This window comes from Nyctibius grandis, chromosome Z (assembly GCF_013368605.1).
Source record: "Nyctibius grandis isolate bNycGra1 chromosome Z, bNycGra1.pri, whole genome shotgun sequence".
Taxonomy (NCBI): domain Eukaryota; kingdom Metazoa; phylum Chordata; class Aves; order Nyctibiiformes; family Nyctibiidae; genus Nyctibius; species Nyctibius grandis.
The window spans coordinates 26,051,435-26,066,172 of record NC_090695.1 but is presented as its reverse complement, the minus strand read 5'-3'; the positions used below and the strand labels follow the sequence as shown (position 1 = coordinate 26,066,172).

General features: G+C 42.4%; 1 protein-coding gene across 1 annotated transcript; it reads right to left on the bottom strand.

The window, feature by feature from the left end:
- Positions 1 to 11,341: 11,341 nt before the first annotated feature.
- On the bottom strand, positions 11,342 to 12,709 carry GCNT4 (glucosaminyl (N-acetyl) transferase 4). Its single transcript, XM_068423788.1, has one exon. The coding sequence runs from the start codon at positions 12,707 to 12,709 to the stop codon at positions 11,342 to 11,344; it is 1,368 nt and encodes a 455-aa protein (XP_068279889.1).
- Positions 12,710 to 14,738: the final 2,029 nt, after the last annotated feature.

The following is a 14,738-nucleotide window of genomic DNA, read 5'->3' as shown; positions in this document are numbered from 1 at the left end:
GCAAGCAGTGAGTCAAATGTTTATACATGGCAGAGAGGTAACAAGTCTCAGAATTTCAGTACATACTCTGAACACGCCAGTTCTATGCGTGCTGGGTGGGTGGCCAAGTCCAAAATCTTAGCTGCTGTTCATATAGCTTTCTTGCTTATTTTAGACCACAGGTTTGAAGAATATGACAAGGAGGTTTTCCTTTCCCCTGGTCAAAGGCAGTATGCACTTTGGTAATTCATTCTTCTTCAGTTTATCAGGACAAGTGGTATCGCAGACAGGCTGCAGAGTAGAATTTACCCAGCCACAAACGCAGAAAAGAGTGCCACATAAGACAAGCCAGAAGGGAACCATGAGAAAAGGAGCCAGCAGAAGGATAAATACATTTTGTAGAGAATTTGAAAGGTATATACATGCCATGGAGTTATTAATATTTGGTCAAACCCTCTTTGAGATTTGTTTGCATAACTTTCATTGGCACTTCTGTTCTTCAACACATTTTACAAACAGAAACTATTCACTTCCAATAGCGTGCTACCTACTACAACCCCACAGTGACTACTTCCAAGAGTCATGCTACCTACAACAACCTGATAGTGATTTTCACTGAGAAACTGGGAAAATGTTTCACCTGAAAACCTGAGGGTTTTGTATTCAAGCGACAAAACCAAGGGGGATCTTTAAAACTTAACTTTTTTCAAAGGAAAGTCAATGTGGTCACTGAAGAAGTAATCAGAAGTCCAGTATTCTATAGAATAGCAGTTTCAGCAGATACTTTCTGACAAGTTTACTGGTAACTTCCTCAAAGCCTCAGAGTAATTCAATATCAAGCTCAGAGCTTTGCTTCAAATCAAAATATAATTAGCATCCAACTGACAGTACTTAAATGGCTTTGTCATAGCAGAACGCAAGAAAGACTAATTTCTTCATACTTCTAAACTTTTTTCCCCAGACATATTCAGCACCTGTGATGTCTTGTCTATTCTTCCTCATAGTATCACTCATGCTTTGCTCTCACACCTGGTTGCTTGCAATTTCAAACCCACCAAATTCAGGGGCTGCCTGAATTTACATCTTTGTACAGACATGAGAGGGGACAGAGACAAAAGCAATACCACTTAAACAATGTCTCACTTGAGCGCAATAAAGCCAGCATACACACATTGGCACTATTTTGGCTATGTTCAGGCCCTCAGAAACTGCTATTTCCTTACATACGGATCCAGGAAGAAGGTAAGGCCCCAGGCATGTGATTAAGGCATTGGCCTGGATCTTAAATTGGAAGTCATCTTAGATAATCTGCATTTTTCAAAGCAATAAAAATAATAATGGAAAAATACTGACAAAAGCTAAAACAGCAAAATGCATATTGAAAAAATAAAAGCCATCAAGTCATCCATATCTTATATATCCTCTGTAAGGAGCTCCCCACCGCCTTTACGCAGACACTCCCTTCTCTGCCTCTCCCAGCCCTCGTTTTTTCCCCACGGCAACAGTGATACCGCACATCCCTCACAACTCCCAGCCTCCCCAGCTGGCCTCACAGACCTCCCGCCTCTCCCAGCAGTAAAGGAGGGCTGCAGTTCTCCCCATTCCCTCTGCTTGGGTCTGGCATGGCTGTACCCAGGGGAATATCCCTCCCTGCCTCCCTCCCACAAACCCCCTGCAGCAGCAGGTCCTCCAGCTCTGCCACCAGCCACAGAAGGCATCGTTGTCTTCATAAAGCAGCCCTGCTCCCAGAGAAGTATCTACAAACAGAACTTTTTTTTAAGCCAAATTAACTATGAAACAAACATTTCATAAATGAAGGGTAATGCGGTTTGTCCACGGGGACAAAGCAGTTGACCAGTCCAATGCAGCTGCAGGACCATGGTCCACTTATCAACACTCTTGTTGACCTAACACATCAAAACCCATTTCAGAGTCATTAAATATTTAAGATATTTGCCAGCAGAACTGTAAAACTGATTTGCCGTAGAGGCCATTCCTGACACTGGAAAACAAGAAAAAAACCAAGCTGAGTTGCTGCAGCCACAGCAGGAAGGGATCAGTCCCTCAATGCCAAGAGCACAGGCGCAGACTCTTGAAATGACAGCCAGAATTACTAGCAGAAATTACATTTTACTTCTGTAGCTCATTCACGCTTCAACCATTTCTCTTTCCTAATATTCAATTAAACTTTAATCTTTCTCTGAGAGGGCCCCCACAGAGCCTGGCAAACTGGAGTTTAAAACTCTATTTCAGGAAATAGAAACAAAATTTTCTGGAACAGGAAAAGTTGCTTTTCAACTGTCAAGAATGCGACTTCTCAGAAAGCCTTTGAGTAAGCCCCATCTATAATTTTTAAAGCAACCTGTTGGCAGGAATGAGATTCCTGTGGAGGCAACAAACAATGAGGAGAAACATTTTGAAGTGGGATTGTGTTGGGAGAGAAGGAACACCAAGGAGCATTCAAGGTGTGACTGTGCAGCAGCACCACTTCAGCCTGAAGTCTCCCCTCAGCCCCCTTTTCTCCAGACTAAACACCCCCAGTTCCCTCAGCCGCCTCTCATCAGACTTGTGCTCTAGACCCTTCACCAGCTTTGTTGCCCTTCTTTGGACTCGCTCCAGCACCTCAATCTCTTTCTTGTAGTGGATAAGGATAAGCACTGTTAAACAAGTGTAACTTCTCCTACTAGTAGGGCTTCAGCTGTTTCAGCAAGAGCAGAAAAATTAAAGCTAGCCACTTTTACATGTAGACCACCATCATGGGTGATAATTAATGCAAGGGTCTTTTGTGTTTATAATGGTCAATATGAGCAACTCCCACACCCACTTGCATTTAGCTGTATTTTTTCCTAATTTGATTCTTTGATTTTATCTGCGGCCTTGATCAAATGCAGCCTGCCTTCTGCAGGGTACAGACCATGAAAAATCAGAGTAATTCCCACATCAAGCCTTTAAGTTACAGCTAAACTACCAATATCTTCAAGTGACAGGGGATCAAGCATACTCCTTGGCAATTTTTTCGAAAGGCAAATTCCTTTGCTGAAAAAGAGTTATAATTTGAATTTTATTGCTAATATCTGGCATCATGTTCCAGCCACTAGACCTCATTATACTTCTCTCTGCTAGATTAAGCAATACTGTAGTAGCCAATTTGTTCATTTTCTGCACTTATGGCCCAAGATCAAGTTGTGTTTTTCCTTGAGGGTAAAAAAAGGCAGGTGTCTCCATTTATCAGAAGCACTGACATAACTTCTTTTTGGCTGCTTTCCCTTCCCTCTGGGTGTTATTTTACTTTTATCTGGTCAAGTCGCTCATCTGTAACTCAGTTTCTATTAAACATTCAGCACATGGTTCTTTCGCATCAGCAGGGTCAACTGCAGCGATGAACAGTGGCCCGGTTGTGCCTTCCAGGAGTCCTCAGCAAGGAGGCACATATGGATTTGCTTTTCTGTACATATAACAGAAATGAAGAACATGATCAAATGGCTGACCACAACAATAGACACAACAGAAAACAGAAATAGAAGTATTTTGCAGGAGAGTTTACCCAGCAGCCAGAGGAAAGGAGAATGAATTCACTCTTAGACCTCAGGACCAGTTTGCTGTGAAGCAATGTAATCACCCAGGGGTGGATTCAGCAGCTACACAACTCCACACACACCACCCCCCCGCCCCCAGATTTGGCATTCCAGTCTTCAAATACACCCCCATCCCAACCTTGGAGACAAGAGAAGCTGCTGGGTGCCCTACCCTCCAACTGATAGCACTCCAGGACTGCATCACTTTCTGACTCTGTGCAAAACCAGCCAAATCTTAACAGAACTGCCTGAGCAGGCACTTCCCTCATCCCTGTGCCTTGACTGGGTAGACAAACATGATCTTCTCACCAGTCTTGCCAGCTAACCTGACCTTGGACATTCCAGTCAATTAACAGCATCCAAAAGAGGACACGGATCCTCTCCCCTTAGAGCTCAGCAGTCACTGTGCTTCCTGGAGCACAAAGGTTCACTGCCTTATCATGCCTTCATCAGAAGAGAAGGCACCAGCCACCAGGAGAATGGACACTCAGAGCCATCTCTCTCAGACACTATGCAAAGTGCCACTTGTTTAACAGGAAACATTTCAGTTTAATTTTAAACTGGCTGTGAGCAACACCCAAACTTCACAGTACCATCAGCTAACCTGGAAATTGTAGAAAGCCTCTAAGGCAGCTGAAACCCTTGTCAAATCAAGTTCATGTCACTCTACCCCTCAGCTGGACTTGAACACCATGCAGAACTCAGCAGTTCAGTTGTTAAGAAATTTGAAGTAGACTTGAAAAAAACCTGTCAAAAAACCCCAATCAAACAAAAATAGTAGAATTCTGACAGCAGAGAAAACTCTGTTTTGATGAAATTGTGGCCAAATACCCTTGGACTAAGCATGTTCCTGCTGCAGATTAAACTAGCTCACAGAGTGCAACACATTTCCTTAACAAAAGCCAAACCTCCACTTTCTGCATCTGATCATCCGAACACCACTGCACACCAGAGTCTGAGTGTTTCTTCTAGCTGGGACCCACTGCAGCCCAGCCCTTGTCTCCACCCTTTCCCAAGGCTGCAATATTGAAGCTCATCATCCGTCATGTTTATCTGCTCCAACAGCCTTTAAACAATGCTAGGTAGGATCACTGCCTAAACGGTTATTTCTGGAGCGGTGGGACAGAGGCTACTTCTGCCCCCTCACCTGGTGACTGCAGTGAGCAGTGCCTCACCGAGGGGAGAGTGCAGCCTCCGAGGCACTGGGGAAGGTGGCAACTGTTCCACGGTGCCAGCAGCAACTCTGTGGTATGTGAGTCTGTCCAGCAACTGAAATGAAAGTGGCTCGCTTCACATAGACTGAAAAAAAAACTTCCAGTTAAGTGCTCTGGGTAAATTTTTCTTTAATATCTCCACTTCTTGCTATTCCAATTTATGAAATGCCTCAGGTTTCTGAAACTGAATATAAAACTATCCACATAATGACCATAGAGAAGCAAAATGCTACGGCTACTTAATTTTAGGATGACTCAGTTCTTCACGTCTTTGGCTCTTTATGGATTTATGACTTCAGAACCTGATTTGGCTGCCTTGGTTTCAAATGAGTACAAGGCATGCAGTACAAGAAGACATACCGTGTCTGTTCCCAAAATATATGTACAGATATTTTAAATAAATCTTCATTTAAGAAAGCCATAAGACAGAATTCCAAGATTCTTCAGCCAATGAAAACAACACAGACAACACAATTAGCTGGCTAGTCTTGAAAATTGTAATGCTGATGTGCTCTAACAAAATGAAACAGAGGCAGTGTTTGCTCTGCCGGCTGAGCAGGCTGACTCCTGCTCCAGCTCGGTGTCTGGAGGCAGCCCCATCCTCGGGAGACTGTGTTGTCCGATCACTTGCGTGCCAATGGCCAGATGCTTTTCTGGTTCTGCTTTACCTTGTAGGAAGTTTGGAATCTGAGACCTGGCAAAGAAATAAACCATCTAAACGTGCTCGTGGTTGCACAGGGTACAACTCTGTTCTGCGAAGAGGAGGGATGAATCTTTGCCAATTGCAGGCATTCACATCCCAGTTGAGCAAAAGCTTGGAAATAAGAGTGCATTTTAAAGAACATTATTAGCAATACGAAAGTCAGAGAAGTGACTCACCAACTGGCTGTGATTAACAGCTGCATGTATTTTATCCCTGTTCATTCCAAGCATCATCTGTTTTTTCAATTACTTGAAATTACTTTTCCAAACCAATTTTTTTTTTCTTTTTTGGTGATGTACATAATTTTAGTCCTTTGGGCGTATCTTCTTGACATAGCTTTTTTATATACAGGCTGTACCAAGCATAATTCAAGATAAGAGGAAGACGTTAATTTTGACATAGGAACAAAGGATACCTTTGACAATTATTCCTTGAAATGCAAGCGGAGTAAAATATGGGTAACCTCCTAGTGATGGAAGCTCATAACTGTTGCACGAGTTCAGACCCAGGGTAGCTAAGCACATACACATGTCCTGCTAAAGCTAATTAAATGGAAATTCAGCCATGCCACATGCAGACTATATTAAGAGCCCTTAGACCTGCTACAGGACAGAAAGCAAGTTCTGGACTCCAAAGCAGCTTAGAGTAAATGAGAGGTAAGTGATAAAATTTAATTGATATGAGTACCTTAAGGCCATAAAGGAGCTGGAACTGCTGTATTAAAAGGCAAGAAACAACCATAGGAAACAAAAGCAAGCATAACATTTCTTGGAGAAAACAAGCTGATGCCTTCAATTCTGCCATTTCAAACCTCTGTAGGAGGAGGACTTCTTATTTTCTGCTAACTGAAAGGTCTTGCAATTCATCTACAGGTAATTTTTCCATGTGTCAGATAAAAATGCATATACCACCTGTATACTCTCTCCTACTTCTTATGGCCCCTTGCACTTTAGTGCTAAAATATTTGCATGTAGTTATTTCCAACTGTATGATTACCAATTACTATTACATTTATGAATAAACAGTGACTTGAACCTCTACAGTATAAGATGCAGTTATTCTGATTTCCCAGCTGTTATGCTATGGTGATCATAATGCCACCTGCAGCATCTCTGTATACTCTCTAATCTTCTTATCGCCCCAGGTGAAGCTTAGACTTGCTATCTTTTCCATCTCAGAGAACAAACTCAGGCAAAGAAAAGAGGCTCAGCAATAGAAAAGCTGCTGTCATTAATTAAATCACAATGAAGTCTCTAATTGTAGCCCAGGGAAGAGTCTTTTAAATAAACTCATATGTGTTATAGCAAACACTTGAGATGCAAGGTGGAAGTCAGTCACCAGTTTTTCAAATTAGCACATCTTTAAATAGGTTTCTACAAATAACACAGACAGCATCATTTAAAAACCATTGACCTGCCTTGAGCAAAAAAGTCGGAGGCTCCTTCTTCTGCCCTCTCTAATGCAACTAGCACAGTCTCCTGAGTAAATTTTCAAGATTTTTCAGAGCACCTATTTTTTACAAAAGAAACTTCTACAGGCTCTAGGCATTTTTTTCCTAAATGATCTTTGCTTTGAAATTGTGCTAACTCAAGTATAGCTTACTTTGATCAGAGATGGCAGCAGCAAACATGCTATATGCAAGCATTTCCACTTAAGCAAATCTCTGCTAAGACACATACGTGGCAGCTCTGTAGCAAGAAAACCTATTGTCCCTGTCTCCCTTTGCAATGTACCATCTGGCTCCTTCCTGTCTCACTTGAGAAAATGCCTCATCCAAAGTTTCATGGCTTTTGCTTTCTCCCTTTTCTAAGAAGGATTGGTACTATAAATATTAGTATCATTTAGCCATAGAAAAATGAAAGAGCCCGGTAGTTCTGAAAAAACAGGACCAGGATAGAGTGTTCAGCTATCAGCTTGAAATACCAAACAGCGCTGGGGGACTTCCAGTACAGATTCAGCACATCTTACTAACAGATCGCATTGTTCTGAAGTATCATTTCTATGTGAGTGGAAATGATCCCCACCAAGAACAATACAAGTTCTGTAAAAACACCAAATAGAAACAGGTATTATACCTGATCTAAAAATCAAGGTCACACTGTAAACACACACTAGTGTGCCACATATACTCCACATTTGCTGCCCAAGTACTGTTTTTCTGATGTTTATACATTCTGATTCAAATGGCACAGTAATGACATAGCAGCCATAGAAATGCTCAACAGGCCAAGTCTGTTTTAATTACAATTACAGATTAGGTGTCTAATTTGTAGTCTTTCCTTTCACATCCTTTTATTCCCGTGTCAAAGAAAATATGTAGAGAGGCATTCATGTTTGTATATACTATCCTCCTGACTCCATGTCCAGCCTAATATATTCATTAGCATGACAAGTTGTACAAATGTTGTCTCTGCGTCTCTTTCATTAACGCTCATTATTTCCTGTTCTTCCCCAGTTAACTTTTCCATGTTAGAATGCATTCAGCATTTTTGCAGTTTTCAGCCACTAATCAAATGGTGGCCTGGACCTGTACACCAGTGCTAACAGCCAGAAGCAGTCTTAGCACGCTGCCCACGCATCCTTCCTGCAGGGAAAATCAGGTTAACTGACAGTCCAGATGCTCCAGCATGGGGCAGGGTGGGTGGAAGAAAGCCAACATGGGTCTTCTTCAGCAGCACAAAGATGGAGGGGACCATCTAATATGTGCAAATGTACATGCATTTCAAATTTGTGAAATAACTTACAAGAGGTATCCTTTTCAGGAGATGTGAGGAAGGGTAAGAAAGGAAGAGGAAAGGGATGTCTGAGCTTTACTAAGAAAAAAAAAATCCCCATGAGAGAAGAATGGCAGATAACTGCCTATAATCTAAACTCCAGCTCAAATAAAACTTCATATTTGCTTTGCCATAAGATAGGTTCAGCCAATTTTCTCACAGAGAGAAACATTTGTGGATCATGCTTCGGGTCCATTTTCAGCAAAGACAGACCTACCTGTGTAAAGAACAAAGATGATTAAGTCAAAGGTAGACAATGAAGTTGTTCCCCATCCCTGTAGTCTAATCACTTAACTATGAGAGGCATCAGTGTGGCACCTACATTGCTGAATACAAAGTCAAAAGCAGAAAGAGAATTATTCGAAAGTTAAGGAACTTATATTTTTGCGGTTCTTTTTCCTGGAAACATTGGAAAATGTTGTCCCAGAAGGCTGTAGAATCTTCCTTAGAGCTCTGCAAGACTCCCTGAGACAAAGCCCAAGAAACCCAGCCCAAATTTAGTGTCGATCCTCTCATGAGCAGAAGGCTGGGCTAGATGATCTTCCAGTCTGAGTGATCCTATAACTTTTGTGAATTGCCTTCTACAAGCTTGCATAGCCTTTAAATTTACCTTCAAAAAACAGAAATAGCTATAATTCATTAGAAAATCTGCACTTCATAAAGTTGCAACTATGTCTGTACAACTCGTACCTCCACAGCTAGCAAACGTACTGCTGTAATGGGTGATGCTGCCTCACACGGTGCCATCTCTGCATCCACTTCTTCAATACCTAGGAAGCATGAGCTGCCTTATTTCAAACTAGTTAAACTACAGATATCATTCAACCCAATTCAGTTAAAGTAGCACAAATTTGCATGTTGATTAAAATTGTTTACTATAGTTAAGTTTAATGCGCTGGTGGATTATTTTTATAAATTTATGGTAGAGCAAACCACTCAAACACAAATGAAAATGTGTGTATATACATACACAAAGCCAGTTTAACTAAACGAAAAATTTTAAATATATCCTTAGACATCAATTTATGTGTACAGAAGGCTGTGGCTTGGCTCTCTGGGATCCTAACATTCTCTTTTATTAACCTTTTTCCACATGGGAACTCCCTACTTTATATACAAGTACTAGTGTATGAATCTGTAAATACTGTCAATATTTCGTTTTCTACAAAGTGTCTATAAATCACATCAAGTCACGACAACCCTGGGCAGACACGGCAAGTCACTGAAGAAAGCAACACACATTTTAAAAATAATCCTCATTTATTTCAGAAACAGCACATCAAAGAAATATTTGACCTGTGCATCCCCAGACTCCATAAATAGTTTGATAAGCAATTAGTACTGTGCAACCAACACACAACACCCATAGGCTTCAAAGTGCTTAGCAAGGTAATAGAACATCAATGTTCCCATTTTACAGCTGTAACAGCTGAAACAGAAAACTCAAACGATGTGTCTGAGGTCTTACAAGAAATCAGTGTCACGAACAGAGAAAAAGGCCTGTGACTCCTGACTCTCAAACCCAATCTTAAGCCACAGATGACTTGACCTTGACTAAATTTATAAACTAAAACTGAGACCAAAAAACGACTTGGTTCTTTCAACTGAAAAAAGAAACAAAGATTTCTAATCGGTACGAGACATGGTCATTATTGCAGCAATTTGTGGATCGGTAAGACCAGGTACCCCAAAGTCACTTGTGGGAAGTGGTCCCTTAATAAAAGCCAGATGAATAGAAAGAGGACAGCAGCATGGAGCAACCTAGACCCCAGGGTCCACTGGAACCCACGAAACTGAACTTGTGACAGAGCAAGCCCCAAAATGCCAAGGGGCATTTTTGAGTTGCAAGAGTTTCTGCAGAGCCCCCTGCACTAACAAACACTTACTTTCCTCACGCTGTAGTGTGGGGAGCCCAGCTGCGAGGAAGGTCACAGGCTGCTTCACTACCAGGAGGCCTGGCAGCACCATGGGAAGCAGAAGCTGTTGGAGAACAGTTGCTCTACAGCTGAGCCAGGGCTTGCTCAGGCACCCGTCAGCCTGCAATCGTGGTGGCACAAGGCCACGAGACTTGCACAGAAAGACACTTCTACACAGGGTCTTCATTTCTGCAATATGGCTATTCTTATGATTACCGCTCAACTTCGCCTGTTTTGGATTTCAACATAGCACCACATTGCTGAACACTAATTAGAAATAGCACTTGTTATCCACTGTGTGTAGACATACTGTCTCAAGAGGACTGGGGTTTCACAGGAGGGTATTTCTATGGGCAGAGATAGAAATGAAGATTGACCTCTTTTGGCACAGATATCTACTCTAAGGGGCTGCAGAGACTGCCCTGAGGGCATGCTCATATACTGTCTTTGAGGAGTAACAGCACATAATTCTGTTTCAATCAACCACCACTGATTTCATAGGCATGGCACAGCGCCTGAGCACACGCTTCAGAGAAGGGAAAACAACGCACAGATGAGCTGGGAGAAGACAACGATGCTACGGACAATGCGGTGCCTAAGGATCTTCTTTCCCTTATGTCATCCAGTCATATTCACAAAGATCTTTATTAGTTCCCACAGATGGGAAGTTTGGGACTTCAGGTGAGGCCACATGGCTCATTTGGTGTCATGTTGATCTCTTGGTTTTGTCCGTGAGCTGGGCACTTCCAGTTTTCCTGAGGTAGCAGATACAGAGGTCTTTGTTTCATACCTTTAAGAAAAACAAAAGTGAAGGAAAAGGGGACAGGCAGACAGATGCGTTGGAGTTTCTTAGGAAAGACGCAAACATGCTTGATGTAAAACACATTTCTGAAATACTCCATTGGGACAGACAGCGCCAGAGCCTCCAAAAGCAAACCTCACCTTCTCAGATTCACCCTGAAGAACAATTACAGGATTATTGTGGCAAGTTACAAAACAGTTAATCAGAGAAGCATGACTTTTCACAAATAAATGGCCAGGCACCTGGCTCTCCAGGGCCCTGAACTTTATGCAGAATGGACGTTTTGCTCACTAACATCCTGCAGCAGGTCGAGGCAGAGGAACTGCAGGCGCTGTGCTGTAACAGTACACAGTACTGACAGCAGGGAAGACAGTGCTGCTATAGCAAGGCATTCACAGAATTTATGTGCAGAAAGTATTTATCAGAGGACAAATATACCCACTCTTTCTGTTGTTCTGTCAGTTTTTCTGCCAAGCATTTTACCAGGACAGGGTCTACTTTGGAGTCAAACTTGTTGGCGAACCAGTGCCCGTAATTCAGAAGCCATCTTAATTCTGCGGCCCCATAGATGCAGACACTGCGAAGGTGGGTACCAGTGCAGGGAGGATACAAACGGTCTTCAAGATAATTCCATTTCACCAGACGAGTTTTGCTTTGTAGGTCTGTTATGTCCTGGGCTGACCTTGGAACTTCCCCAGGGACCCCAGGAACACGTACAAGAGTGGCCCAAAAATGTTCATCTGGAGAGTAGGTATCCCTTGACCACTCAAAAAAATCTTTTGCAAGAGAGCTTTCAAGGGTATATTGAATAAATGCTCGGCTTAAAACAAAATAGGCACTGCCTACAAATACTTCAACATTATGAGGTGGCGGATTCTTGGAAATGTTGGTTTTTACAGGCATCTGCATGTATTCGTAAGGCACTTTCATAAGTTCATAGTGATAAGTAAATCGTTCTCTTTTGCTACTGCTTGGCTTTATAGTTTCCAGCATGTTTCCTCCACTGAGTTTCTTCAGTTCAGCAACCAATTCGAAATTTGACCTCAAAGGGAAATCTTGGCCACACAAATTAATAACATACTTCCAGGGAACTGAAGAGTCCATCAAATCAGACAAACAATTGAAATCTGCTTGCAGACGTGAAATATGTGCATAGTCCACTGTCTCCAATTTTGATGCAATGAAAATATTGGGGAAACATTTAGCTAGATTGTTCATAGCAGATTTGAAACTTTTTGCTGCTTTTCGGTCATAATGGATGCAGTAAATATTTTGATGACTGTACAGTGAATGTACGAGCCTTTCTACCATTACTGCATCTTTGTGAACAACCAAAGAATAGGCGATTGGAAAACTCTCCTCCTCTGGAGAAACAGGTTTTAGGTGGTATTGCCTAAGTGAACGATACATGTGGCAATCACTCGTCATTGCTACAACATCTTCGTCAGCTAAATCAATTATCTCTTTTCTTCTTATCTCTAAACTCTTGCCAATTTCATGGGGATCTTGTTCATATATAGATGAGCAATTGATTTCATATTGGAACTCATTTCTAAGGTAGGAATACCTATTTCTAACATAAGAAGAAGTGCTCAAGAAGTGCTCAACCAAATAAATGCCCTTAGAGGGAAAAAAGTGTCTTTCGACTTGGAGGAGCTTCAGCAGTGCAATCAGCCACCCTGTAACACACAGGATCAGGATCTTCCTTCGTGCAGGACATCTGTAGGGACACTTGTGTCTCTTCATTCTGCAAGAAAACAGAGACATGATGGTTATTTGAAATCAGGAAGAAAGCATCAGAGACAATTCCAGCTTCTGATAAAGACGTGCACGTTGGTCTGTCTACAGCATAAACACCACCTTAGCAGCACAGGGCACTGGAAATCTGCATTTTTTTCTTAATCATCACGTTAATTCAGAGACAGATTTTAGCACAATAATAGGCAATGGTTTCTTGCCCCTGAATTAGCTGACTGAAGGCAATAAACCAACTTGGATTTCAGATTATTTCCGGCTAAATAAGAGTGCTGGAATAAGACTCCCACTATTTATTTTCCAAACCTTTTTTTAATTTCTTATGAGTCACAAACCGAAGTACACCAACTCCAGCATTGGCAGAAACACAACTGTCCTCTAAGTGAGTAGGAAGGATTGTTTATTTTCCCAAGTAACTCCAGGGAATTCAACGGGAGTTGCAAGGGGATCTCTTGTGAGTCTGCAAAGAATGTGTGCTTAATGGTAGACATGAGTATTTTAAAAAAACAAAACACTAAACTGAAAGCTTTAGAATTCAGTCTGAGCACCCTCATTGTCTCTAACACTGGGGCTGGCCCATGAAGATATCCAAGGGGAAATTAATTTCCTTCCCATCCTCTCCCAACAGGGTCTGACAACACCAAAGTTCACCCTGTGTCCAGATTTCTTCTGGAAAACACTGCTAGCCTACCCTGAAGAAAGAGACGGATGAAGACATAGCACTTCCATCCACTGGAATGAGTATATAATGTAGCCTTTTGAAGGCAGAAGGGGTAGTAGTGAGCAGTAGCACATCTGTTCTCTGCCATGTGACACAACCTTGGATGGGACTGCAAAAACACACACATGGCCCCTTTTTATGCAGCAGGGTATTTAATAACATTCCTGTGTAGCAACTTAACAACTGAGGTATTACCACCATAAAAGCTAAATACAGCGATCCTCTTTCCATATAGCTTTGCTTTATCAGCTGCGTGCAAGCAGCATTGTTCCTACCCCTGAATTAAATTAGACCAGGGTCCAAACCCAGGTGCAGCATTAAACTTAGCTCTACTTAGCTTAGACTAAGCTCTACTTTGTCTCTAAATTGAACAGCTCCCAATATTTTCTTTTGAGAAGAAGCTGTTCCAAAATGTTTTAGAGCAAATAAAATGGTGGGGCCACCAGAAGTGGCTCGGATGTCTGCAGATCCCACATATGCATGTAAAATCAAGTACTGAGCTGTGCACGTAATGCTTACTGCAAGACTAACTTAGGCATCTTTAGCATTTCCACCAACGTCAGGTCTTGCAAGCTGTAGCTTTAGTTAAAATGCAGCCTGTCAAGGCAGAGCTGCTTCATTAGTCTGTTCTCCCTGACTTTCCCTTTCCCTGTGTATCCTTCTCCTTGATATTTCTCTTCTGTGGACAACAGAAAGGAGAAGGAAAGGCCACCTCCTTGGTTCCTGGGGGCGACAGGTACAGACCAGGGATGGGGGCAGGGTAAACCAACACGTACCTTTTTTGTAGAAGCCAGAGCTCAGCAGCTCTCTGCAGGTTTTACAAACAGTCTCCGGGGACGCTAACAAACAAAGAGAAAAAACAGACCTACCTCCCCACGAAGCCAAAAATCCCACCTTCTCCCTTAGCCAGCAGGTGCTTTCCTTTACTTCTCCAAACCAATCCTAGCTCAATGTCTAATCCAGGTCTCCCCTTTACCTACTTCCTTCCTGTACCTATGTTCCTGGAGAAAAGTTGCTCTCAAAAGCCGCTCCTGACCAAAGCTAGGTTTCCAGCCATGTGACAGAAGCCCTGTGGAGGGGAACACAGCTAACCTGCCCCCGTTTTTCCTTTGGAGGGAGAAGACCTGTGTGGTGTGATCTCCCTGTGAAGTCCACCCTGTGTCTCTGTCTGGTGGTCTCCCTGGTTACCAAGGACAACTCCTACCACTCCTGGATGAACATGGATCGCCTCATCCAGGGAGCGAGTTTTCCCTTCCTCTGTATCTCGTTCAAAAAGGCAAAAGAGAGCCTGGACAAAGA

What these genes read in the sequence shown, in the direction of transcription:
- GCNT4 (XM_068423788.1), bottom strand. Translation starts at nt 12,709, where the DNA reads ATGAAGAGACACAAGTGTCCCTACAGATGTCCTGCACGAAGGAAGATC.